At 40.3% G+C, this 27946-nt stretch overlaps 1 protein-coding gene across 1 annotated transcript in view; it reads left to right on the forward strand.

Moving 5' to 3' along the window:
* The first annotated feature begins 1140 nt into the window (after positions 1 to 1140).
* C14H10orf67 (chromosome 14 C10orf67 homolog) overlaps positions 1141 to 27946 on the forward strand; it is a 121442-nt gene continuing 94636 nt past the window's right edge. The window contains exons 1-3 of the mRNA XM_048461172.3: positions 1141 to 1288; positions 15473 to 15593; positions 17900 to 18043. Coding sequence (XP_048317129.3) covers positions 1179 to 1288; positions 15473 to 15593; positions 17900 to 18043 — 375 coding nt within the window. The 5' untranslated portion in view covers positions 1141 to 1178. The remainder of the gene's footprint in view (positions 1289 to 15472; positions 15594 to 17899; positions 18044 to 27946) is intronic.

A 27946-nucleotide genomic window follows, 5' to 3' on the forward strand; every position in this document is an offset into this window, starting at 1 on the left:
GCTGTTAAGAGCACTTGTAGTTAATCAGGGGTTTGGTCCCCAGTAGCCAAAAGACAAATCTCAGTGGTCTGAAACCCCAATTCCAGGAGATGCATTGCCCTCTTCTGGTCTCCCAGGGCACTGTAAGCAGGCGCCGGTGCGTGCACACACAACACACACAACACACACACACACACACACACACACACACACACACACACACACACACAGACACCACATGTTTTAAACATTTAAAGACAATGGTGATGTTAGAGTGAATTTCTTTCTGTTTTATACTCCTACCACCAAGCTAATTAGAAGAGAGAGAAGGAAAAAAAATCCAGTATCTTCTGTAGACAATATAGTGAAAAGAGAATAAGAATACTTAGCTATAAAACAAAGAGGTGGCACCCTGAGCTTAGGTGTCCCTTGTCAGCTGTTGTCACTGGGTGATACACAGTTGAAAATGATTGATAGTTTCACCACTAAAAAGAGCTTCTCTTAATAATGGTAGCTAGTGAGTTGAATCCCACCGTGCATGGTATAGTGGAAACTGTCTTTACATTAAATAAGAATGGAGGGCTGTTTAACCTCTGCAAAGAAAATCTTTGCTCAGCAGCACTCCTGGTGTATGTGGTCAGGTGAAGGCGGCAGTATTTTATCAAGCCACCTGCTCTCTTGTGGGATTGCTGACAGCCAAGCCTCTTTATGTCATGAGCATAGCTAATAGATGGGGTCACTAGTTTCCATCTTCCCAGAGGGTGACATTTGATAACAGGCCAAGCAAAAGAGAGCGACAGGCACGTGGGAGGGGCGTTGTCCAGCCAGGAAGGAGGTTGAGCTCAGAGCCTCAGGAGTGAAGGAAACAGAAAGGGTCCGGAGGCGTGTGGGCCACAGCAGAGTTATTTACGGGGTGCAACTTTCCTTGGAGACATTTTAGGAGCAGACTGGGTTGTGGGCGTCCGGGGAAGAAGTGCTTTGTCCCAGGGTATATGTTTGGTAGGGCAGGTGGCATGGCGGAACGGAGGGGCACCTCCGCAGCCCTCCCTGCACCTCAGCCACCCCACCCCCACCCGCTCTCCGCTCCGCCCCCATCTCCACCCACCCTTCTCAGGTTTCCCTGGGAGTCGCCATGGCAACGGACGCTGGCTTTGGGACTGATCCTTTCAGAACTCAGAGCAGGCGCTCAGCCAGCAGGCATGGCGGAGGCTGAGACTGAGTACTCCGAGGATAGGTCAAAGATCCAAGGATGCCGGAAGATTCTCGAGACCCTCCAGGGGGCTATTGAACAATTCCAATACAACCCCAGGTGACCTGCCCGCTGAGCCCACGTGCCCCAGAGCAGGCCCACAGCCTCGTGTCTTTTGATTTCTTAAGTAAACCGTAGCTTAAAAGCTCGGACTCAGGACTGGATTTCAGTTCTGCCTAGCTTTTCACCCCGACCTGACTTAGGCGGTTCACTTCTCTATGCCTCTATTATCTCAGGTGGGAACAGGACAGTGGCCAACTGTGCCTGCTCGTCATAGAGCACAGGGCGTGTTAAATGTGTTCACCTAAGTACGGTCTAGAAGAGAGCCATACAGAAATGGCACAGGGCTGCTTTAAGAAAAATACCAGAGACTCCAGCTCTTAAACACAGATTTCTTTGGCTGTTCTAAGGCCGAAAGTCCAAGTACTGGGCACTGATTTGGTGTCTTGTAGTCCTTTCCCATAAACACTTTCTTTGGGACCTGCAGGGGTGCTGTCTCCCAACTTCCCCACTCTCTACCACCACCACCACCCTAACTTTTTTTTTTTATAACGGTACAGTTCTATTTCAGAAGTTCCCACATCATGATCCGTTCATCTCTCTTGACCCCATATCTAGAAGCCATCAAAAAGTAGGGCGTTGACATGGATTTTCTTAGAACTAGAGCACCCCCCAAAAGCACAGAGACAGTGAGTCATACGCCTTTGCGTTATTTCAGGGTCCTTGGCTTTCATTCCTCCTTCGTGGGATTCTTCGACCTCAACCCTACTATTGTTATCTAGATAATGTGGAGTTGACATTTCTTGGGTGGGGGGGACATTTTTCTTAAAACATCTTTCAAAGTAGTGGGCACAAAGCCTGGGTTAACTGCTATAAGATGCAGTTTCTTCATAGGCAGAGCCCTCGGGGAGCCAGGTAATCGTTTCTAGGCAAGTCCAACACCGTGGTAGCTCCAGGTTGCTGGGGTGTGGGTAGGGGTGGGGAGGTTGACTATAGCTGGACCAGTCCAATAGTGGGCTTGACTCAGTGACGCAATCCTGCTAAGCCCAGCCTCCCTAGTGCAACTGTATTAAATAATAGGTACTTTGATCAAACTGAGTCAGAGTGCACACAGACCCTAACAAAGGTACTTAAAGACCCTGATATGTGTCAAAAGCACATCACAGTCAGTTCTTGGTAGACAGCAGTGGGGCGCTATGTATAATCTGTTCCTAAGAGTCCCTTTCTCTTCCGGATTTCTTGACATTCCACAGTGAAATAAGTCCCCAGCAACATTCCAGCCAGACTCAAGGGACTGACTGACCTCTGCCGAGTACTGTACTAACACACATTGACTAAGTCCAGGAACCACTAACCCCCCATAACAATTTTTCTTCACCCAAAAGTTCAGTGAACCAGGTTGGAGATCTGAAATCAGTGGGAGAAGCTGAACACTCCCCCAACACTCAGGGATCTGAGCATAGCTGGGTTAGGGCCTGGGAAGACAGCCATTCACACAAAGCCAGCTCAACCATGGTGAAGTAAACATTCTAGTTAGGAATCAACGGCAAACTAGTTAAGTCAGTGACCACATGAGTGAGGCAGCATTAACAGAAGAGACAGAAGCAAAGGGTAGCAGAGGAAATTGTGTGTGCATGTGCCATACCTCCAAGTCACCAAGCAGAAAAAAAAAGGGGGGGGGGAATTATAATTTTAGATATGGCTCTCAGAAATACTTCACTGTGCTGACATTAAGAAGAAACTGCAGGGAGGAGCCAGGCAGACATCTCTGGAGCCAAAACCTTGGCTGAGAGAAGGTGAAGGTAGGGAGTCTGGGTCTAGGAATACAGGAGGCCTTCTTGGCTGTAGCGTAGACTGGTGTAGTAAGGGGCTGCAGGGCAGGCCTGCTTTTCTCCTCACCCGGCTCCCGCACGGCTAGCTTAGTCCCAGAAATAATAACACACAAGTTATATTCATTTAAGCACTGCCTGGCCCATTATCTCTTAGAGAGTTAGTTACTGACTAACTCTCATATCTTGATATTAACCCATTTCTAATAATCTGTAGCACCACGAGGTGGTGGCTTACCGGAAAAGATTTAGCATGTCTGACCTGGTGGCTGGCTCCATGGCGTCTGCCTCAATTCCCTCTTCCCAGCATTCTGTTCTGTTTACTCCGCCTACCTAACTTTCTGTCCTATCAAGGGGCCAAGGCAGTCTCTTTATTGACCAATGAAAATAACACAATAGACAGATAACCCTCCTCCATCATTTCCCCTTTTTCTGTTTAAACAAAAAAGAAAGGCTTTCATTTTAACATAGTAAAATTACATATAACAAAACAGTTATCAAGCAAGAATTACAGTCACAATATTTATAACTATATCTTTATCATAATAATGGAAAACTATGACTATCCATTCTTCAACTCCATCAAAGACTCCAGAAGGATATATTACCTAAGTAAACAAGAAGTAAGCAACTTCCAAAACTCTAGAAATGACAGAGACATCTCGCTGCCTGGACAGTCACCCAAAGTTCCTCTGTATCGCTGGGGCATCCATTTTCGGCCTTCAGACCCATAATATCCAGACACATTTCCATGAAGCAGGAAATTTCAAAGGCAGTTCAGTCACTATCTGTTGTGTCCTGCAGAATGTCTCGCAGACTCTTTCATGAATCAGGAACCCCGAAAGATCATCTCACCTTTAGGCAAGTTCAGCAGTCCTCTCTCTGCAGGTTCTGTGTCCAGTTTATACAACAGTCCAGGCAAGAGCAGTTTCTTGCCCAAAATGGCTATCAAACTCCATAAGGAGCCTCTTCGATGCCCTTCTTCCTCTTGAAGTAGATTGGTGCTGCCAGGAGCAGACGTGTCTCATTGTCATGAAAAGTCCTAAGTTATTAAAACATTAAATGCCATGCTCTGTAGTCTTTGAAAGATATGAATGTCTTATCTGAAATATATCTGTGCACTTCTAGAAAATCAGACTAACATTACTACAAGCTTGACTATTATCGATATTATCCATTAACAACCTATATTTTCTAATTATACATTACATTTTTAAAATGAACTACACAATCACAATACATCAGTCAAGATCAGAAATATATATACATATAACAAAATTGACCTTAAAATCCATACCAATGAAATTATTCATATCTATATCATATCCCCCTTTAAATGTAAAAGAACATTTATAAACAATATTTGGGAATATGGACGTAGTTATTTCTCTCCAAACTTCTTCCTGCTGTATAGGGGCGCAGTTAATCAGGTCTTTCATGGTATAACCTGTCTGCCAGGTTCATCTCAGTCGGCAGTTGAGTGAAGAAATTTTTTGAGGGTGTTCACAGAAACCTTTCAGGAGGGCGTGGTCTATCATACCATATCGGGATAGAAGCAATCCACAGGGTCTCATCCTCTGTGAAAACAAAAGAAGAACCTCCTTTCCAAAGTATCATATTCTTAGATACAAATTCTGAAGTCAAGGTATTTTTAAAATATCTATCTTGGATTAGTTCAGCAGCATTTATAAACAAAAGTCTTTTATCAGCTGTTGCTCCTTCCTCAGCATTCAAACAATTTAAAGAGAGCATAATAGCATACAGTATCAAGATTTTCTGTGTATTTTCCATCTTTATGCAGCTTTATTTTTAACCTCTATTTTTTTTATTTTTACTTTTACTTTTTGACATAGGTTCTCTGTATATCTTTGTCCTGGAATAACTCTGTAGACCAGGCTGTCCTTGAACTCACAGAGATCTGTCTGTCTCTGCTCCCCAGTGCTGGGATTAAAGGCATGTGCTACCACACCTTGAACTCAGAGATCCTTCTGTCTCTGCCTCCCAGGCATTGGGATTAAAGGTGTGTACTACCACACCTTGAGGTCACAGAGGTCAATCTACCTCTGCTTCCCAAGTGTTGGGATTAAAGGTGTGTACCACCACATCCAACTACTTTCTTTCTTCCTCTTTTACCCTAAGAACTTTAACCTTTAGCCTGCATATATTTTTAACACATAGTAAACCATTTAGAGGTTTTCTTTGTCTTTGAACCTCTCTTTACTGTATCTCTCTCTCTTTTTTATGACCACATGAGTTTAAAACCGTGGCTTTGACGGTTAGACCCAGTCCATTTTTTAGCTTTCCAGACTCATATTAGAGGTACCATTGGAGCCTTTTACTGCCACAACTCTATGGCGTTTCAAGGTCCCTGCCAGCAAACAAGCTGGAGCATTCTGCTCACAGACCACACTCAGTCGGACTGCCTGCCTGAAAGAGTCAGAGTTTGCCCTGGCAGGACGGCCCAGAAAGACGGCATTTTAAAACAGCGCAGCGTTTTTCCTGCTACGACTGAAAACCGAAAAGCATGCGTTCAGCTTTTCATCAATACCATTTAAGTGTTTCGCAGCAGGACCTCTTAATGAGCTACAAAGTTTTGCAGTTAAGGCTGAGTCAGGAAGCCTCTCTTAAATGAGAGCATTGCTTGCCTCTAGCAAGCAGAACAGACCCGAGAAATTGCTGCCACCAAGAAAACATGCTTTACTCTATTCTTTCCCAAACTTTCTTAAGCTTTCTGTGGATTCAGTTATCCACGTTGGCGCCATCTGTAGTGAGGGGCTGCAGGGCAGGCCTGCTTTTCTCCTCACCCGGCTCCCGCACGGCTAGCTTAGTCCCAGAAATAATAACACACAAGTTATATTCATTTAAGCACTGCCTGGCCCATTATCTCTTAGAGAGTTAGTTACTGACTAACTCTCATATCTTGATATTAACCCATTTCTAATAATCTGTAGCACCACGAGGTGGTGGCTTACCGGAAAAGATTTAGCATGTCTGACCTGGTGGCTGGCTCCATGGCGTCTGCCTCAATTCCCTCTTCCCAGCATTCTGTTCTGTTTACTCCGCCTACCTAACTTTCTGTCCTATCAAGGGGCCAAGGCAGTCTCTTTATTGACCAATGAAAATAACACAATAGACAGATAACCCTCCTCCATCAGACTGGGGTGAAACAGAAGAGAGACAGCCAGATTCCAGGGTCTTAGATTGCCTCAAAGACTTCAACTTTTATTTCCAAGGAGGTGGGAGGCCAAGAGGGTACTGACGTAGAGTCCCGACATTCTCTGACTTACCTATCTATTGGCTTGCTCTGCTGTTTTGATAACAGACTATAACAGGGTCAAGGGCACAGGTGGGGAAACCAGTTAGGGGACTTTTATAATATCTATCAAGGAGTATGGCCATGGGGACTTGCTATGAGGGCCTGAGTGTATCTACAGCCATGTACAAAGCTGAGCACAGTGAAGCAAATCTGTAAGCCCAGCTCATGGGTGGAGGTCCCAGGTGCTCACTGCCAGCCACTGGTCTAGCTGATATAGCTAGAAGCCGGAATTCATCAAGTGGTCCCATTTCAAAAAAATAAGGAGGCACACAATAGAGGAAGACGCTCAACACTGACTTCTGGCTTCCACATGCACACATGTGAAGGCAAGTTCACTTTCCCATGCTCACACACAAGCAGATAAGCAGATAATGTTTGTGGAATGGTGGTCATGTGGTCACTGGAGAACAGGAGGCAGTCCTTGGTGGAGCTGAAGATGTGATCAGATTCTAATTACTCCATTAAAAGGGATTGGTCAAGTTTACTGATGGACTGCCATGCTTAGGACAGGCTCCAAGGTTTCTGACTTGAGTAGCTGGAAAAATGGGGTTGCAATTAACTTTGTTGATAAAGGGAATGTGAGCAATAGGATGTGGTGATGTGATAAGTTCACCTTGGGATGCAGAATATCAGCAGTGACTGTTAAAACATCTGTTTAAGCAGTTCAGTAGTGAGGCCTACAGGTTAGACAAGAGGTCCAGTTTGCTAAATCAATTTGGAAATAATTTGTAAAATGATGCCGTGTTAAGTAAACTATAAGATTTGGTGATATCAGCCAGGAAATACATATATAAATTTATATATTATATACATATATATTGATTTTTGATTTGATATAATATATATCAAATATATCTTTGAAACAGAAAACAATAAAAGAATATTTTCCTTAAATAACATTGAGCCATTCACCACAGTGAAAATTTAGCACCTCTAATGTCATCTTCATTGACTAATTCGTTAACTAGCATTTGTTAGGATGGACTATTCTAGGGCTCAGTGGGATGTGTTGCTGCAGTCTATTAATAAATATTCATGGGTCTGTTTCGTATAAGTTAGCATATTAATTTTGTGTCTAATTTATTAAACATAATTGTTATCTCCCAAGACTATGCTTTATGCATAACGAGCAACCCATTATTTGGGAGAATTGCACAGACTATAAATAAGGACTGTGTAGGAACCACTTAGCTAAAGTCTTGGGATATGGGCTTCCACTCTAGGCAGTGCTGTTAGCATCTAAAATTAGAGCTACTTCAAATTTGAAGAGAAGCTGAAGAATGAAGCTTCATATTTTGTTTAGATTCTGGATGAGCCAGATCTTTCTAAATCAATCATACAAGAAGTTAAGGCTGGGGCGGGGACCTTACACTCCCAGATCTGTCCCCCACCCCTGGTTTACAGTTTTAGATGAGTTATTTGCCTTTGTTAAACCTTAGTTTCCGCAGCTTTGAAACAAGATGTTGGAAAATTACTGGAAGAAGAAAAAGTGTAGATTAAAGCATACATCTCAACAAAGCCTCTGGGGCAAGTTACTCTATAAATAAGTGTATTGTTCTTAAACACTCCAGAGGGTTTATGTGTAAAATTAAATATGTTATCAATGTCCTGTTATAGTTACAGAAGGAATAACCAAACATATTATGCTTTTTTCTAAACCATAACCTGAAATAATATTTTGATAATAAAAACTATTCACACACAAAATTATCCACATTCTATAAAACTACTGCTCAAATAAAGTGGGGTTTTTTTGCCTAAAATAGGAAGGAATAAAAGAACATAAATGTCAAGCCTAAGGGAAAATGAAGTTGAATAGAGAAAAGAAGCCACTTAGCATTGGGGGATGGTGAAAGATTACAGCTCTAAACTGGAAGAAGAATAACAGGAGGTCCCTTAAATGTACAGTGTGCAGCCTATAGAAAATCAGGGTATGTCCAGATGATGGGTTCTATCTGTTACATTGGTGCAGCACCCAGGGTTTGGACACTTTAGAATTCCCCCCTGACTAGGATAAATACTTATTTGGAGACAGCATGGGAGACGCTAACAGTTTCAGGCTAGTAATGGCGAAGAGACTTGACAGAGGTTGTCAGCAGTGCTGGTCTGTAGGGAAAGCTCACCCACTCGCTAAGGAACACCACAAAGTTAAGTCGGGCCGCAGCTCCTTACTGAGCAGGATCTTTTTGCTGTCTTGGCTGCTGTGTTTTTCAGTTGGCCTTTACCATGGCCATGGAATACTAAGACGCAGTTTGAGAACTCCAGGATTGCGCAGAGTCCTCCTTGACTCCATGTACAGCAAACACCCAGTCACCCCTTGATAATCAAATTTCAGTCATTTCGTGCAGGAGAGTGATCCCAATTTTATGCCTTCAGTTCAGTGGCCTAAGGATCGCAAAACAGCCAAGATCCCCGACTCCCAATGTCGTCACCGTTTCTACAGGGATGCTTATAGTCTGTCCCTATTCTTAAAAGTTCAACCATGTAACTCCTCCCAAGATGCTCCTGCCACCAGTCTTTTGCCTTCCTGGCCATCCATGCTCATAAGTTAATCTAGATGTCTACTCCAGGTGCTTCATCCAGAAGGAAGCGGCAGACAAACAGTTGCTCCAAATGTTAACAGCAGGAGAATATTCCTTCTTAGCTCTCACTCGTGATCACTTCTGGGTGGCTCTGCAGGACTGTACGAGCCTACCATGCGGCGACAGGTCCATCTGTTAATTGGGCTTGAGATTTTCCTATTCAGTCAGCTGCTTATGTCTCACAAGGACACAGAATGCATGTAGTCTAGAAGAGTTCTTCAGCCTTTCCCAGTTTTTTATGTATGTGACACTTGTACAAAGTATAGAGTTGACATTCTGTACACTAGTCAGCTATAACCCAGCCTCCTATGATGCGACACAACCAGATTCAGGTCATGTTTTTATTGCAGAAATGCCACAAGGAAGAGCTGTTCTCTCTTCAGGGATGCAATGTTGATAAAACTGTTCAATTAGCTACCGTTAGTAACAATGACCTTGAGCTGAGTTTGGTGGCACAGGCCTTTAATCCCAGCACTTGGGAGGCAGAGGCCGGTAGGTAGGTCTCTGTGAGTTCAAGGTTAGCCTGGTCTACAGAGTGAGTTCCAGGAGAAACCCTGTCTGGAAAAACAAACAAACAAACAAACAAGCAAACAAACAAAAATCATACTGGTCTTGTCCAGTTAGTGTCTTCTAAGGCTCTCTAGCTCAAATGAACCTTTCTTCTTGTTGCATTGCATTTTGTCTTGTTGGTTTATTATTTCCTTTACTTAAATGAACTTATACTGACTGTCCTCAGCCATCATGAATGATTTTCATCTCAATTGCTCACCCTTGTGGAGCTTGTTAAGTACTGGTTCTGTTTTCACCATGCTTGTATACTTTTAAGGGTCTTCTATATTTTGTTCAATTTCTATTCATCACATCAACACAAATCTCCTTAACTATTCAGTTTCTTGTAATTTGATACCTCCAATGGATTATATTTATTCAGTGCATTATAATTTAGTACTTACTTTTACTTTGATGCCCATATTGTCCTCAATATGGCCAGTGGGATTCTTTTCGTCCAGATTCTTCTTTGTTCTCTCATAGCCCTCATATAACTCTTATGATCGTTTATCGAGTATTTGTTGATTTTTCTCATATGAAAATGTTATGGTTTCATTTTACACTTGTTTGTGCATAATTTTATGCTTTTATACCTCTCTCAAATTACTCTCCTTCCTGAGGGACATGATTCCTTTTAGGGGTGGATAACATTTACCAAGTAGTACCTGGACTCGCGGGATGCTCATTGCTACTGGCGTTTCACTCTTGTAGGTCCCTTAGTCAGGTATAATTAGAAACAAATGTATATGTAACTAGATGATACATGTTCACACACATATGCACATACATTCACCTGTAACTATTTGTAGACCTAAGTATATAATATATATATATATATATACAGATACATTCATACATGCATTTATTTGTAAAACCGTGACCTTATACCAATTTTTCTAGTTTTGTTCCACTGTCTTGGGGTACATTTGTTGTAGAAAGGCCACTTGTTGGTTCCTGGCTACTCAACCTTGAAATAATCACACAGAAACTATATTATTTAAATCACTGCTTGGCCTATTAGCTCTAGCTTCTTATTGGCTGTTACATATTAATTTAACACATTACTATTAATCTGTGTATCGCCATACCGGCTAAAGTTCCAGTGTCTGTCTCAGATGAGGCTACATGGCTTCTCTCTCCTGACTCCACCTTCTTCCTCCTGGCATTCAGTTCATTTTACCCGCTTACCTGTGTTCCCTGCACAGACCCAAAGCAGTTTATTTATTAACCAATGGTATTCACAGCATACAGAGGAGAATCCCACATCATACTTTCTAGCCTATTCATTTTCTACACTTATTATTTTTTCAGAGACTGAGAAACTTCACTCCATCATCTTTAATACACTTACTTCTTCATCCAGTATTCCCAATTCTGTAGTCATCCCTGGCTCTCTCCTGTCTCCTCTTGTGCCTCCTCATCAGACCTACCTTCTTAACTACTGGGCCCACTGGCCTTCTCTGGTTGCTCCCAAGTTTTTTTGCTTGTTTGATTGTTTTTTAGTCATCCTCTTGTCATTGTCTACCTTGTTGACTTCTCCATGATGAGAAGTTAAGAGGACCGAGAAGGAAAACTAAGGTGGAAAAGAGGGGAAGTACCAACTATTTTAGGGGCTAGAACTGTGAGCAGACTTCAGCACACGATACTGTGTATGAACGCATGATGCTTAGATCATTAGTTCGGACACAGATTTTGGAGGTTAAAAAGGAAGACTGAATTTAATTATTTTTGATGAGGAGAGATATCCAAGTCCTTGGTGGAAAGATAGGAACACAGCATAGATTTTAGCAAGATACCTCAGGAGACAATGAACATGATAGATTAAAAAATGATCATTTAGGACTGGAGAAATGGCTTAGCTGGTTAAGGCCCTTACTACCAGGCCTGAAGACCTAAGTTCAATACCAGGGCTCACATGTCAGAAGAAGAAAACCCACTCCTACGGGTGACCCTTTAACCTTCACATGTGGGTGGTCGCATGTACATATGTGTATAAATAAATAAGTGAATAAATGAAAACGTAAAATTATTAAAATTGAAAGGTTTAGACGTTTATGGCGCTGTTAGGAAAACTCGCCATGGTTATCTAAATTTAAAGGCACACATTTGAAATGTCATGACTTTTCGTTTTGTCTTAAAATTGTCTCATATATCATGTGAGAACTTTTAAGCTTCTAAAATACATTTTTCTCAGAAAAACAGTTCATCATCAATAGTTGTCATCTTTGAAGTATAAAGAATAGTTTCCTGAAATTCTGTCATTGCTGAAAGTTGCTTTTCTCCTACATTTTGTAAAGCCTTTAATGTTTAATTTTTATTGTCTAGCTTGTTCATTTAAATAGTACAGTATAATATCATAGTTAATCTTACAGAGTCATGATACTTTATAGGTGCTTTTTATTAATTATTTTCAGAGTTGGTTATAGATTTCATAGGGGCAGAGCCTTAAATACTGAATATTGATGATTATTTCATTGATTCCCATAAATTGGTCTTAAGGAGAATATTCTATACTGGCTGGTTTTGAATGAGCAATTGTTGTAGTTCAGTCCCCAGTGTTGGAATTACAGGTGTAATCTACCACACTCACTGGTCTTTCTGGCTCAAGTGCTTGTCAGGGGCTGTTTAAAACAATGCCCTGTTCAGTCACTTATAGGTTTTCCTGTCACTGTTCCTGCTCCTTGGATGACAGCATAAGTCCCCAGAGCCAGAAACAAGTGACTCCATCAAGACAGCATCCTGAGCCCCATTTCCATTTATATTGGGGATTCTATCTCATCCCCAGTTCCTACAAGTGACATCCCAAGTTCCCAGGGGTGACATGGAAGACCCAGATAGGTATCCACATGTGGGAAATTAAACTCAAGGAGAGGTTTCCGGAGATTGTGAACCACTGTTGCAAAATGAGTGGTGGGCTGCTTCCCATTGCCTGGCTCCTAGCTAGCTTTACCCAAAATAATTACATGGAAACTGTATTAATTTAAACACTGGCCCATTATATCTAGCCTCTTATTGGCTAACTCTCACATCTTAATTAACCCATTTCTAATAATCGGTATATCACCACGTGACTGTGGCTTACCGGGATGAGTCTAACCTACACCCATCTCGGAGAGGAGAGCCATAGCATCTGCCTGACTCTGTTTTCTTTCTCCCAGCATTCTGTTAGGTCTACTCCATCTGTCTAAGTTGCTATCCTATCAAAAGGCCAAAGCAGTTTCTTTATTTGAGCAATGAAAGTAACACATAGACAGAAGGCCTTCCTACTCTAAGCCACTATTTTTGTAAAGATTAATTTATTAATTTTTGTGTACGTGTGTGTAGAAGTGTTTGGCCTTCATGTGCATAAGTGTGTGTGCCTGATTCTTAGAGAGATCAGCAGATAGAGCCAATACTCCTGGAGCTGAAGTTACTAATGGTTTTTTAGTAGCCATATGGGTGCTTGGAACTAACCCAGGGTCCTCAGCAAGGCCATAAGCATTTTTATCTATCAAGCATCTCTCCGGTATGGTCACTGTTTTATATAAGTAACAAGATTGCTTCCTGCTAGGGGGACGATGCTACCTCATTCTTCAAGGTTACTCTCTAAAAATATAACTTAGAAGGGACCTATAGAATGACTTCTTGGCATCTCCTAAGAGAATATGCAGGAATGAGGAGGGCTTGTAGAGATTTCTAGAACACTGTGTCAGTGAGAAAAACACACAAGCTCCTAAGCTGAACTAAACTAAATCTAAAACATAATTTCTTCTGGCCAAAAAAAATCAGTAATTTTAATTAAAATCAGATGCTTCATTTCTGTCTAGCTACTGCTTAAGATAAGGTTTGTCATCATAATATTGATGTGCATGGAAGCACAATTGAGAACTTAGTGGGATTAATTGAAAATCATTGTTATGAGTATTAAATTTTAAATTTCAAATGAGCTTTTGATAGTTGAATACTGCTGTGCTTTCATTGTTTTCTTCAAATATGATGAACAAAATGTGATGTTTGAAAACCTGACAGTCAGCCACACATGGTGGTGCACACTTTTAATCCTAGTGCTTGGGGGCATAGACAAGTGGATCTCTTTGAAACAGAGGCCACCCCGATCTACATAGTAAGTTCCGGGACAACCAAAGCTACATAATAGAAAGACCATTTCTCAAAGAAAGAAAGAGAGGAAGAAAACAACAGAGAGAAAATGTGGTGATGGTAGCAGTATAATAACTCCCCTCAGCACCATTGCCAACACTATTCCTCTAGGGCTCACTGTGCACCAAGCACCACACCAAAGTGATTCTAAAATTAATACACTCAGTCTATCAATGACCCTATGGACCCTGCACTCTTGTTATCCATAAGAAGAAACTCGGGGCATGCTGGAAAGATGCTGGCTCAGTGGCTAAGAGAACTGGCTGTTCTTCCAGAGGACTGGGTTTGGTTACCAGTATCCACGCAAAGGCATACAACTGTAACTCCAGATCAGATCCCTCTTCCAACCTCTTCTAGAACTAAGCACGAACATGGTACACAGACATACAGAAGGCAAAACACCCATATGCATAACATTAAAAGAAAAATAGAAGAGTAAATTAAGGCAAGGAAAAGTTAGCTAATTTCCCTGAAGTCACGGAGTTACAGGTCAGTCAGGATGCTTCCACTGTGGCAGGCAGAAACTGCCTACAGGAGCTACCTATAATGTGACAATACAGGAAGAGCAGAGGTGTGGCAGGTTTCAGAACTAGATAGCTCTTCAGCGAGACATCTACAGCTCTGCCCCTGCGCAAGAAGAAAGGGAAGGCCACTGTGCCCCTAGCCCCATCTGCCCCCACTTCTCAGCAGAGGAGTAAGAGGACTGTCTACTCCTTGCATCAGAGCCTCTGTTTCTATGGGATTTTCTTGACTCGCTTGCTTGCATCCATCCTTTCTTCCTTCTTTCCCCTCTCCTCCCCGTCCCTCCCTCCGCCTCAGCGGACAGTTTAGAAACAAAAAGTTGTGATAAGTTTGATCAAATTGATGTGTGCATGCAGAACGAGAGTTTTCTTTCCAACTTTTTAAGACGCTTGTCATTATGGAGCCGAGGAGGAAATGTACAAAGGCTGGCTCCTGGCCGCTGCAGATGCTTTGGGAGTAGAGTTTGCCAATCAGGAACACAATTGGTGATCATCTAAAGCAGGGCTCAAGCCTTCTGGCTTTAGAGCCTGTTGGAGTTTCTTCAAAGTGTTGACGACTTCAAAAGGCTTTGGTTTATGTTCACTGTATCTATAAATAGTTGTCATAGTCAAAATTAAAAAGTAGAAATTAAATGTATATTTATGATAACTCCTTTAGTATAGTGATAAAAGTCACGTGTTAATATAAATAACAAACTTTAATGACAGTGTAACCATATTTTTCAGAACTCAAGTTTTAAGGTGAAAGTGTCACAGTTTTTGCCAATCTTTTCTCTGACTGTCTTAGAGGCAGGCGGCTGATTCATCTTAGCTGCTTCTGCATTCTAGCGACCACACAGCCTGGAGCCACAGCACACTCCTGCGAACTTTTGTGAGAGAGTTATAGGGAGAAGGAAAAACTCCTAATACTACTATGGAAAACTAAGTTTCCTCTTGTGATTTCTCCCAGAGACTGCTCTGGAACTGCAGGTGTTCTCAGATCACACCAGGATAATCTCCATCTTGACATACTTCTGTTAGATATGACTATGCATAAATAAATCATCTCTAGCAATAGCACAGGATAAGATATTAAGATAATAGACTTAAGTACATCATATCTCAGAAAAGTAGAGAAGGCACACAGAGATGAGGGTGTCACAGTGTAGGGGGTCTGATAACCAGGCCAAGGTCAACTCATCCATGACCAGATATTCCAGAAGTTTCTTTGTTGAATAATCTCTTGCAGTGTTGCAAATATAATCAAATTTACTGCCAAATGTGTGCTTACCTTTTTCTAAGGAAATTTGGTATCTCTATTCTCTTTCTAGACTTACTATTTCAGATAATTTGAAGATTGGTTTTTTCACTTCAGACCATGCTACTCAGACAGATTGCAGTGAAATTTTGCCATTGAAAGATTTGACTCAGTCAACAGAAAAGTTAATGCAGGTAAATCTGGGTGTAACTTCTAGGATAACTTTGTGTGTTATTTGTCTTTAGGGGCTAATTGTTTTGTTTGAGGAGGGAGTTGTGTACTAGAAATCAAACCAATGCTTTATGAATGTAATAAAAAGCACTTGTCATTAAACAGCACCCCTACACATGTGGTTTTATGCTGTGGGATTCCCCTCTGTATGGTGTGAATATATTTTATTACCATTGGTTGATAAAGAAGCTGTTTTGGCCAATGGCTTATCAGAGTAAAGTCAGGCAGGAAATCTGAACAGAGATATAGAGAGACAATAGGTAGAGTCAGAGAGACACTGTGTAGCTGCTAAAGGAGACAGATGTGAAAACTTTACCAGTAGGCCACAGCCTCATGGTGATACACAGATTAATAGAAATTGGTTAATTTAAGATGTAAGAGCTAGCTAGAAATACACCCAAGACATTGGCCAAACAGTGTCATAATTAATATAGTTTCTGTGTGATTATTCTGGGTGGCCGGGAAAAGAACAAGCAGTCTCCACTTACAGTTTTATACATCTTTTAGTGACAAAACCAAATTGATTGAGATGGTCTCAAAACATTAAGGTCTTTGAGGAACTTAGCAGAATGACACTTTTTAAGCTTTAAAGATTTATTCTTAATTTTGTGTATATGTGTGTTTTGCCTGCATGTGTGCCTGTGCACTGCCTATGTGCCTGGTGTTGTCAAAGGTCAGAAGAAGGAATCAGATCCCCTGGAACTGCAGTCACAGTTATGAGCTAGCAAGTGGGTGCTGAGAACTGAAGCCAGTCCCCTGCAAGAACAGTCAATGTTCAAGCCCCAGCTGTACGTTACAACTGATCTAAGTTATGGTCCATACTTGTCATGTTTCTATCTTACATATGTGAGTCTGTTCAGTGAAATTTCTCTGCTTTTGACATCTGTGAATATTCTCTGCTTATGATACATTAAGAAAAGTAGAAAGTATTTTACCTTTAGATAAATGAAGACAATAAGATACTGAATGACTTTTCAGTGGTCTAGCTTTGTCAAATCTTATCATTTCCCTTGGATTTTTTGAAATTGAATGAGAATAGAGTATTTCATAAATATAAGATATTGAGTTATTAAGACTACCACATGAATTGAAATACTGCGATAAATTGCCTCAGGTGCCTTATTTTTATTTTTCATCTATTTGGAAATCATTCCATATCTATACATAAAGATCTTCCATGTAGTTGAATACAGTAGCACATACCTGGAATCCCAGCTAATCAGGAAGCTGAGACAGGAGGGACCTGCCCAGGCAACTTCATGAAACACTGTGTCAAAAATTAAATTCAAAAGAAAAAAAAGGAAGAAAAACAAAAATCAAAACAACAACTGAGGAGAAAGCTTAGTGAGACAGAGTACTGATCCAATTTGTGAAATGTCCTGGGTTCAATATCCAGTGTCTCGTTTATTTCACAACTAAGTCACAAGACGCACATCACATTGCATCTGTATTGACTGACATTTTGGTAGTGTCTAATCTTTACCTATGATGAATAATCCTGCATGAATTCAAGCACCAGTAAATCTGTGGCGTAAATTCTTAAAAGGGAGTTTGTGAGTCAGAGGGTACACACATGAGTCACTTTAAAGGCCATTGCCAAGTTGCCCTGCTGAAAGACTGCAGTAGTTTGCACTATTAAGAGCTTTTGAAGGTGTCGCCTTGACACATGCTTGACAATTTGTTGTCTTTGTTTAGAATGACATATTTTGGGGCACTATTTTTATAAGTTTCTTCCTCAGTAGCTTTGTGTGCCCAAACTAATTTTTAGTCAGGAGGATTTAGATGGCAGTGGTGAGGGGTAGCTTTGGGAATCTTCTCTAGGACACGGTTCACAAGCACTGACTTGCCTGCTCTTGCCTCCTCTTCTGGCTCCTCCTTCCCACATAGCCCTTTCTTCTGCCCCAGGAGTTTATCTAATTCTAATCACATCCCTGCATTCCCACCTGTAAACACCATAGTCACGCTAAGGTTTCATTCTCTTAATGTTTCATGACGGAGATTAAATTTCAACATAAGTTTTGGAAGGAACAGGCCATACTCAAACCATACCACTCCACTAGCATATATTAATTTTGAAATTAAACAGCATTTTGAAAACCTACATGCCATGAGAGAGAATTGTTGTACTGCTCCAATAAGCCATACCTGAGAGATGATCTTCAAAGGTAAGTCAGGCACCTTGGTCTAACGTTCCAAATTAAGGAATGTGTTGGAATATTGGCACACAGGGCCTGACTCTCTACACTGACAAAAGATTTTTATTTTGTAGATGATCACATCACTTCAGGTGGATTTTGGGTTCCTCAAAGATTTGGTTCAACTGAAGTTTGAGGACCGACTTAAAGAGGAGTCTTGGAAAATTATCAATGTGCTTCAAGACAGGATTTTAGAAATGAAAAAATATTACCAGCAGGTAGGTGCACCCTCATTTTCTCTGCTGTGTGAGTGGATCCTGTGTGATGTGCGCAGGCTGTGGAGGCGGCCACTTATCAGAGCAGCTGCGCTGTCTGAGATGTGTCTCCAGGAGCTACACTGTCAGGAACTCGGGTGAACTCTTCGTGTGTGACCGCAGGAGTCCTCACACTTTCCTTGTACAGTGGTATGATTGTTATGATAGAGAAACAGGTTAATTTGCTCACAATTGCCAATCTGGCAACAGAACTTTAGATTCTCTGCCAGATACTTGCTTTTGAATGCTTTTTAACATATAGTACTTTTGTTTATTCTTCGTTAATTTCATGCATATGTACAATGTGTTTTAGTGATGTCTGTCCCCAACCCCTCTCTCCAACTCCCCCAGACTTTCCCCTAACACATGCCCACCCTACTTTCATGTCTTTTTTTCTTTTTATTAAATAAAATCCACTAGTGCAGTCTGTATGAATATGTGCAGTCTATTATGGTCATAGAGCCAAAAACAATGGTTTCCTTGCCCCAGCATCCACCAGTTATCAATAGCTCCTCGGCCAGGGGTGAAACCTCATGAACCCCTCCCCTTCTACATGGGAATTACTGACTGACTTGAAATAATATGGTCTTGTTTAGGTAACCATAGCTACCACAAATCCATGACTATGGTGGTCATGTTGCATGCAGAAGACCCCAGCATCCCTCCACATTCTCTGGTGCTTACGCTTTTTCAGCTCCCTCTTCTGCATTTCCCATGAGCTTTGGTGAGGGGAGGGGGTTGTAGATGTCTTATTTAGGGCTGAACATTTACTTATTCTCCTCACATCTACCGCTTGTGGGCCTCTGCCTTGACTTACTCCAGTGAAAGAAGAAAGCTCTGACCAAGGTTGAAAACATCACTAATTTTGGATATAAAAATAAATATTTAGAAAGCCTTATTTGTTAGGCCACTGGGGCTTTGTTAGAAGGCAGTTTGACAACATGTCTGTTTAACAAAACAGTAGTTGTAGTAGGAGGGTAGGTTACCCACTTCTAGGGCTATATGACCTCAGAAATTATTTCACTATTTTGTGTGTGTGGGTGTTTTCCTGTGGGTATGTCTGCTCCCTGCACGTGACATCTGGTGCCTATACAGAAGAGGATATTGAATCCACTGAAATTGGAGTTATAGAGATTTTGTGAGCATCTTTGTGGGTTTGGGGAATCAAACATTAGTCCTCTGGAAGAACAGCCAGTACCCTTAGCCACTGTGCTATCTCTTTAGGCACAAGTCAGGGCTTTTGCTCAAGATTATGGTACCTGGAATAGATTTTTTCCTGTGGAACAGGCTTCAGATTCAATCAGAAAACAACTGATGATCCCCAGAGCAGTTCTGCTGTGATGACAGCTTGGTCACATCTTGCCTGGCATGTCAGTGTTAGACCTGCAAGGTCAGCTGCTTGGCATGTCCACTGATGACTTTGTGCCCCCAGTGGGCTGCATAGTGTCTTTGGCATTATGAAAGCTAAACAGCAGGGAGGAAGTTCCCAACTCTGTTTCAGCTTTATCTTTCTACACATGAAGCCAAAGTGTTTCGTGTTTCCAGGAGTGAGGTACTAACATCTAGTTGAAAGGGTAAGTCAGAGCAATGGCGGTAGCCTGTGTTGTCCTGGAGGTCTCTGGAGCCTGACTGGCCAGTAGATCAGAGGACAGTGTCCCATTGCTGGCATTGGGATTGTCACTTAATAATTGTCCACTGAGGGGCTGGAGAGATGGCTCAGCGGTTAAGAGCATTGCCTGCTCTTCCAAAGGTCCTGAGTTCAATTCCCAGCAACCACATGGTGGCTCACAACCATCTGCAATGAGGTCTGGTGCCCTCTTCTGTCCTTCAGGCATACACACAGACAGAATATTGTATACATAATAAATAAATATTAAAAAAAATAATTGTCCACTGATACAGGGTACCTTCATCCAAATTTCTTCTTTAAGCATGCACATACACACACACATACACACGAGGAGGGGGAATGGGTTCTTCACTTCTTCACACATTCTTTTGTTTGGTTAAGCCACTTCCCAACATTCCTGCCTGATTCCCCATGCCTCTGCTCAAGCCTTTAACCCACAGAATCCCCTACTCAACTTTATGGGGTTTTATTTTGAGATTACAATATAATCACAACATTTCCCCCATCTTTTTCACCCTTCAAACCCTTACATACACCCCTTTCTACTCTACTTCAAATTCATGGCCATAGGTAGATAGATAGATAGATATAGAGATATATATGTATATATGTGTGTGTATGTATATATGTATGTATTTCAGGGCTGGCCATTTGACACCAGACAGCCAATTGGTGTGCTTTTGCCTGGGGAGGGCCACCTCTCCCACTCTCAGCTTTCCTGGGTTGCCTATGGTCTTGGGTAGGGTTGCGGCCTCATAGTCTTTTCTCACATCCAGTTTTGTCCATTGGTCTCAACCTCATCCAGCTCACTTTTAGACCATCATGTTGGTGAACTGGCACTGCATTTCTGTCACATGTGCTCTGCATTCTCTCCCCAACTGAAGTCCTCTTCCCCTCTTCCTACCATGTGCCCTCTCTAGCTTCCTAGCCACTGCAGACACTACAACTTGAAAACACAAATAAAAACATTCAAAGATAAGCCAAGATCCACATATGAGATTTTTAATGTTATTTATCTTCCAGGGCCTAAGTGACTTCACTTACTGTATTTTTCAGTTTCATCCACTTTCCTGTAAATTTCATTTTTGCAGCTAACTAAAATTCCATTCTGTAGATGTAGCATATTTTCAGTATCATTCATCAGTTGATAGATATTTAGGGTCATTCCATTTCCTAGCTGTTTTTTATAGAGCAGCAATGAACACAGATGAATGAGGATGTGCCCACGAGTGGTTCAGTTCGATTATGTGACAGTTGTAATTTCAGCTTTGTGAGAAACCTTCACCCTGCCTTACAAAGAAGCTGTACCAATTTACACTTTCACCATCAGTATGGAAGTGTTCTTGTCCCTTACCCTCAACAGCTTTTTTTATCTTTTGCTTACTTGGTGATAGCCATTCTGACTAGAGTGAGGTGGGATCACAAAATAGTTTTAATTTGCATTGCCCTTAATGGCTAACAATGTTGAAGATTTTTAAATGTCTATTATCTATTTGTGGTTTTTGCTATTTTGAGAGCTTTCTGTTCTGTTCCATAGCCCATAGTCCAGTTTTTAAAATTGGGTTGCTACCGTAATGTCTAGTTTCCTGAAAGTTTTTTATTTGTTTTGTTTTGTAAATTCTAGATCCTAAAGTCTGCTGGATGTACAGCCAGCAAAGAATTTCTTCTGCTCTGAAGACTGCCTCTTCACTCAATTAATTTACAGTTTTCTTTGCTCTTTAGAAACTTGCAGTTTTATGTGGTCGCATTTGTCAATTATCGGTCATATTTCTTCAGAGAATGAAGTTCCTTCTGCTCAGAAAAACCTTACCCATGCCCATGTCTTGGTGTGCACACTGTTTCCTCTAGCAGTTTCAGACTGACAGGTCTTTTGCTTGATTCATTTGAAGTTGATTTTTGTACAGGGTGAGAGACAATAAAGGGGTCTAGTTTCATTCTTCCATGTGCCAGTATCCGGTGTTCCCAGAATCTTTTGTTGAAGATGTTGTCCTTTGACACAATGTATATTTTTAGTGAGTGCCTTCAAAAAAAGTTAGTCAGCTGTAGTTGTTAAATCTCAGTTTTCTAACCTATTCTATTGATGCACAAATCTGTTTTTGTCCAGTACCGTGCTGTTTGCCTTACTGTGCCTCTGTAAAATGAATTGACACCAGTCATGGTGATACCTCCAGTTGTATTCCTTTTGCTGAGGATTGCTTTGACTACCCGGAACTTTTGTGCTTCCATATGAATGCTAAGATAGTTTCTTTCTATAACTGAAAGGAACAATGATAGAACTTTGGTTGGGATTGCAGTGACTGAGTTTGTTTTCATTTGGACAGCCATTTTTGTTGTATTGATTCTTCCAACCCATGAGCACAAGAGTAGTTCTGTCTTCTACTGTCTTCCTGAGTTTTCTTCTCCCGTGCTTTAAGTTTTCATTGTAGAAGTCTTTCAATACCTAGGCTAGCTTTTTTCCAAGTTTCGGCTTTTCTTCCTTCCTTCCTTCCTTTCTTTTCTTTTTCATTGTTATTTGTTTGTTTTGAGACTACTGTGACTGAAATTACTTATCTTATTTCTTCTCAATATTTTTGTCATTGGAATATAGAAAGCTATTCATTTATGTATGATGATTCTAGGAGTTTTCTGCTGAAATCTTTACTATTTCTTAGATATAGAATTATATCATTGGCAAATAAGGATATTTCAACTTATTTTCTACTTTTATCCCTTTTAAAAATTTATTATTATTATTATTATGATTTATATGTCTGTGTGAATGTTTGTACACACATGGAGGTGGGTACCTACAGAATGCAGAAGATGGTGTCATATTCCTTAGAGCTGGAGTTACAGGGGTTTGCAAACCAACTAATATGGGTGCTGTGATCTGAACTCTGGTCCTCATAATTGAGCAACAAGAGCTCTTAACCACTAAGTCATCTCTCTAGTTCTTATATCACTTTTATTTGCTTCTCTTGTCTTATTACTGTAGATAGACTTCCAGTACTGATTAAATAAAATGGAGAAAGTAGAAACCCTGGTCTTGTTCTTGACTTTACTGAAAACTCTTTGAGGTTTTTTAACGTTTAAAGTATTTAGATTATATTAAGTAGATTTGTTGGTGTACAAAAAGAGTTCCACAATAGCCTGGAAAAGAGTATAACAAAGGTTTATTTATTTGGGAATAAACTCATAGTAAGGGTAGCAATCCACAGTCTTCTATGTGTGCTGGAACCGAATCCAGGAGCCAAGAGAGGTGTACATGCTTTTCTTCTGTACTTATAGTATATGAGACCACGCCCAAAGTGGGCTGGTATCTAAAAGGCTATTGGCTGAAGGAGTTCACACAGCACCTCCCCTTTTGTCAAAATAAGAGAGTTATAAGCCTAATATAAAACTATATACAATAAGAACAAATTTCAAGTATTGTCCAGGGAAAGGAAGAGGCAAAAATCATATGTTGAAGAAAGACCACTTGTTGGTTCCTGGTTGTTCAGTAGCTCTGAAATAATCACACAGAAACTATATTATTGAAAACACTGCTTGGCCCATTAGCTCTAGCTTCTTATTTTCTAACTCTTACATTTTAATTTAACCCATTTCCATTAATCTGTGTATCATCACAAGGTCGTGACCTACCAGCAAAGTTTCAGTGCATCTGTCTCCAGCAGCAATTCCATGGCTTCTTCTTGACTCTGCCCTCTTTTCTCTCAGCATTCAGTTTAGTTTTTCCCACCTAGCTCTGTTCCCCTATAGCTCTGCTATAGCCCCAAAACAGTTCCTTTATTAACCAATGATATTCACAGCATACAGAGAGGAAATCACACAACACCTGTCCTATTCTGTTTAAATAAAAAGGAAGGTTTTAACTTTAACAGTAAAATTATATATAACAAAACAGGTATCAAGTCAGAATTACATTTACAATATTTATATCTACTTTATATCTTATCATAACTAAGGAAAACTGTAACTATAAATTCTTCAACTCCATCAGACTCCAGAAGGATAAAATATTACTTAAGTAAACAGAAAGTGCATTGTAAGCAACTTCCAAAACTCTAGAATTGACAGAGACATCTGGCTACCTGGACAATCACCCAAACTTCTTTTGAATCATTGGGGCATCCAGTGTTCAGCCCACAAGCCCATAGTATCTGGCAGACCTTTCCATGAAGCAGGAAATTTCAAAGACAGTTCCACCTATATTGGCAGTTTGTCAGTAACTTTCTTCTGTATCCTGCAGAACGTCTGACAGACTCTTTGATGAAGCAGGAACCTGAAGGACAGTCTCACCTTCTTTAGGCAGCTTCAACAGTTCTTTTTTCTGTGAGTCCTGCATATCCCGTCAAGCTGTCCAGGCAAGAACAATTTGTTGCCTAAATGGCTAACCAACTCCATATGGATCCTCTTTGGTGCTCATCTTCCTCTTGACGTAGTTGGTGCTGCCAGGAGCAGATGTGTCTCATTGTCATGAAAAGTCCTAAGTTCTTAAACATTTTAAATGCCATATTCTGTAGTCTTTGAAAAGTTTAAAAAAATGCCTATCTATCTAAAATATATCTCTGCACATCTAGAAAATTTAAGTAACATAACTACAAGCTTGACTATTATAGATGACTATCTATTAACCTATATTTCTTAATTACACATTACATTTTTAAATGAGCTACACAAACGCAACACCTTAATCAAGAATATATATATATATATATATGCAGTATAACAAAACTGACCTTAAATTTGTATCAATAAACCAAGATCCATACCAATGCAAATCTCTATAGCATATCCCCCTTTAAATGTAAACAAACATTTATAAATAATATTTGATTTGGGAATAGGAGCATAGTTCTTCTCCAAACTGTTTCCTGCTTTTTATTGGTCAAAGTAATTTCTGAGGGGTGTTCAATGTGACATGTCAGGGAGTCTTGGTCCATCAAACCACATTAATTTGGAAGAAATCCACAGGTTCTCATCTTCTGTGGAAACAAAAGAAGAACCTCTCTTTCAAAGCAACATATCCTTAGATCCACATTTTGAAAACAAGATACCTTTATAATATACATGTTGGTTTAGCTTAGCAGTCCATACAGTAAAATGTCTTTCTGTACTTGCTCCTTCACAGTCAAAAAATTTAAAGAAAACACAGTAATATACATAATTCAGACTCTCTGTGTACAGTCCTTCTTTACATGGTTTGTTTTTACTCTATTACTTTTTAATATTTACTCTGTCTCTTTAAAGACTGTATTTTATTTTTTAAGCCATGTACTTCCTTTTATAACTCTCTATACTTTATTTTTTCTTCTCTCTCCCAAGCCTACATACATTTATCCAATACTGTGACCCATTTAGAGGTCTTTTATGTCTAAATCTGACCTATTGTGTATCTGTAATTCTTTACTGTCTAGAAGTGCTTCTTAAAATGCTAAGTGCTTCTTAAAAACTTAAGCTGCACCATTACTAGGGGAAATATGACGTTTCCTGCTTGTCCTGCCAAGCCCAGCATTGCAGAGCTGCTCACTGCCTCCAAGAGCCATGCACAATGCCCCATCTCTAGGCACTCAGCTGGTTCATGTTGCCACCAAGTGAGCCATAGCATGTTCCTCACCAATCCCATTCAAATGCTCAGTCTCCTGAAAGAGCCAGAGATCACCCTGGCAGCATGGCCCAGAGAGCCTGCATTTCAAAATGGAGTGACTTTTTTCCTGCTACCACTGAATCAGGAAAACCTCTCATAAAAGGAGCTTTGGCATGCCACCAGCAAATAACAAGAAACTGTGTTAAACTCTGTATTTTTGTGTCTAGAATTCTTTTTCAAAACCTTTCAGGTTTTAAGTGGATTTTAGTCAACCACGTTGGTGCCAATTTTTTGGAGGAGGCTGTTTGTTTGTTCCCGGATGCTCAGTCTTGAAATAACCACACAGATACTATATTAATCAAATCACTGCTTGACCCATTAGGTCTAGCTTCTTATTGGTTAACTCTTACATATTAATTTAACCCATCTCCATTAATCTGTGTATCACCATGTGGCAGTGGCTTACTGGGTAAAATTCCATCTGGCTCCAGTGGGGCTACATGGCTTCTCACTAACTCTGTCTTCTTTCTCCCAGCATTCAGTTTAGTGCCCCCCTAGCTCTGTTCCCCTATAGCTTTGCTATAGGTCCAAAGCAGTTCCTTTATTAACCAATGATATTCACAGTGTACAGAGGGGAATCCCACATCAAAAATACATAAAAATTAGAATTGAAATCATCATGAACAATAACAAACAAGAAGCATATGCTAAATGTTTCAATAGTTATCCTATCCTAAGGAGTCTAAGTCTTATATTTAAAATGGCTTAGCTAAGTCATGAGAGGAAAGTAACTATGACTTTTTCATCTTCAACACCATCAAAGACCTGAGAAGGGAAACAATATTACCTGAGTAAACAAGAAGTGCAATTAAACAATTTCCAAAAAGTACAAGAAATGACAGAGACAACTGGCTACCTGGGCAATCACCAAAGTCACATTTGCAATGTTGGGGTAACTAAATTTGGCTAAGGCCTAGAGTATCTGACAGTCAATTTTCAGAGGCAGGAAATTTTGAAAAACTGTCTCACCCTGTCTTGGCAATATTTGCCAATCTTTTTGTTTGTATCCTGCTTGTCCAGTTTGACACCATGAATTTTGTCAGTAGTAAAGGCAGGAACAGTTCTTTGTCCAAAGGCCAGTTTTGCCAAGGGGAAAACAAGCTCCAAGTGGAGTGTCTTCAACACCCAAAATTCTCTCATGAATAGATTGATGCTGCCAGGAGCAACCATATCTCACATGAACAGAATCCTTAGTTATTTAAATGTCATATTACACAGTTTTTTGAAGTGCTTGAAGATTACCTGTCTATGCAGAACACAATCTCTGTGCATCTAAAGAACCTGACTAGTCTAACTATAATTATGACAAACAAGGATGACTTTTGACCTGTAATTTTTAATACCATATATCTTAAAAACTAAGTCTCCACATGAAAAAACTGAACAATCTTTAAACAAATGTGCAGCAAATGAGGACAACTGCCTCAAAATGTAAACAATATCTTGATCAGAGGTAGAAATGTATATTATTTTATATATTGATACAATATACAAAGCAAAGGTAGAAACATGCATGCATACAATATGACATATTTTATACATATATGACATTTTGCATAGGTGCACAAATATTATAAACAGAAGTAAAGGCATATTCAATTTAACAAATATAATTTGAAATTGTATTAATATACAAGAATCTATATCATTGTAAATTATAGCTCACGAGTAAATGCAATAATCTACCTATTATTCAGTAGCCAAGAGAGCCAGCTGCACATGCTTTTTGTCTACATTTATAATACATGAGACCATGCCCAAAGTGGGCCAGTATCATAAAGGCTATTGGCTGAAGGAGTTCCCACAGCATAGATCTGTTTAAGTTTTTTGTCTCATTTTGGTTTAATTTTGGTCATCTTCACTTAGAAATCCATACATTGCTGTTAGAATTTCAAATTTATTGAAATATAAGTTTCTAAGATAATTAATGATTTTCTGAATCTCATTGGTATCTGTTGCAACGGCTTCATTTTAACCTACAATTTTATTCAACTGGGTCTTTCTCTCTTTCTTTTGGCTAGTTTGTGTGTATGTAGTGGCATAGACATGCAAGCACCAGGATACCCATGTGAAGGTCGGAGGTCCTCTCCTTCCACTCTGTGGTTTCAAGGGATCAAGCTCATGTCATCAGGTTTAGTAGAGGGTCCCTTTACCCAGTGAGTCATCTTGCCCACCCTCTTTGGTTAGTTTGACTAAGGGTTTGTCAACCCCAGTTTTCTTTTCAAAGAACCAACTCTGTTCCATTGATTCTTTGTATTGGTTTTGTTGTTGTTTGATACTGTGTCATTAATGTCTGCTTAGTCTTTATGGTTTCTTTCCATCTCCTGACATTTTGAAGGGCGTCTGGGCCTTTTAGGCTAGCCTGATCTACACAGTGAGACTCGCTGTAAAATAAAATATTAAAGATTGGCATTATTTCTGTGCCATAAAAGAAGACTCATATTTTGTAACCATATCATAGTAAATGCTTTGCTAAGCATTTAAAATACACTTACATGATCTTCAAGTCTCTCCAAATCCCCAAGTGGAAAGTCTTGAGATACAAATTTCAGAAACTAAGTTTTCCAAGTTTGATACCTTACATTTGCTCAAAGCATGGGGAGTGGATACA

This window comes from Myodes glareolus, chromosome 14, assembly GCF_982192425.1.
Source record: "Myodes glareolus chromosome 14, mMyoGla1.1, whole genome shotgun sequence".
In the NCBI taxonomy this organism is placed as follows: Eukaryota; Metazoa; Chordata; class Mammalia; order Rodentia; family Cricetidae; genus Myodes; species Myodes glareolus.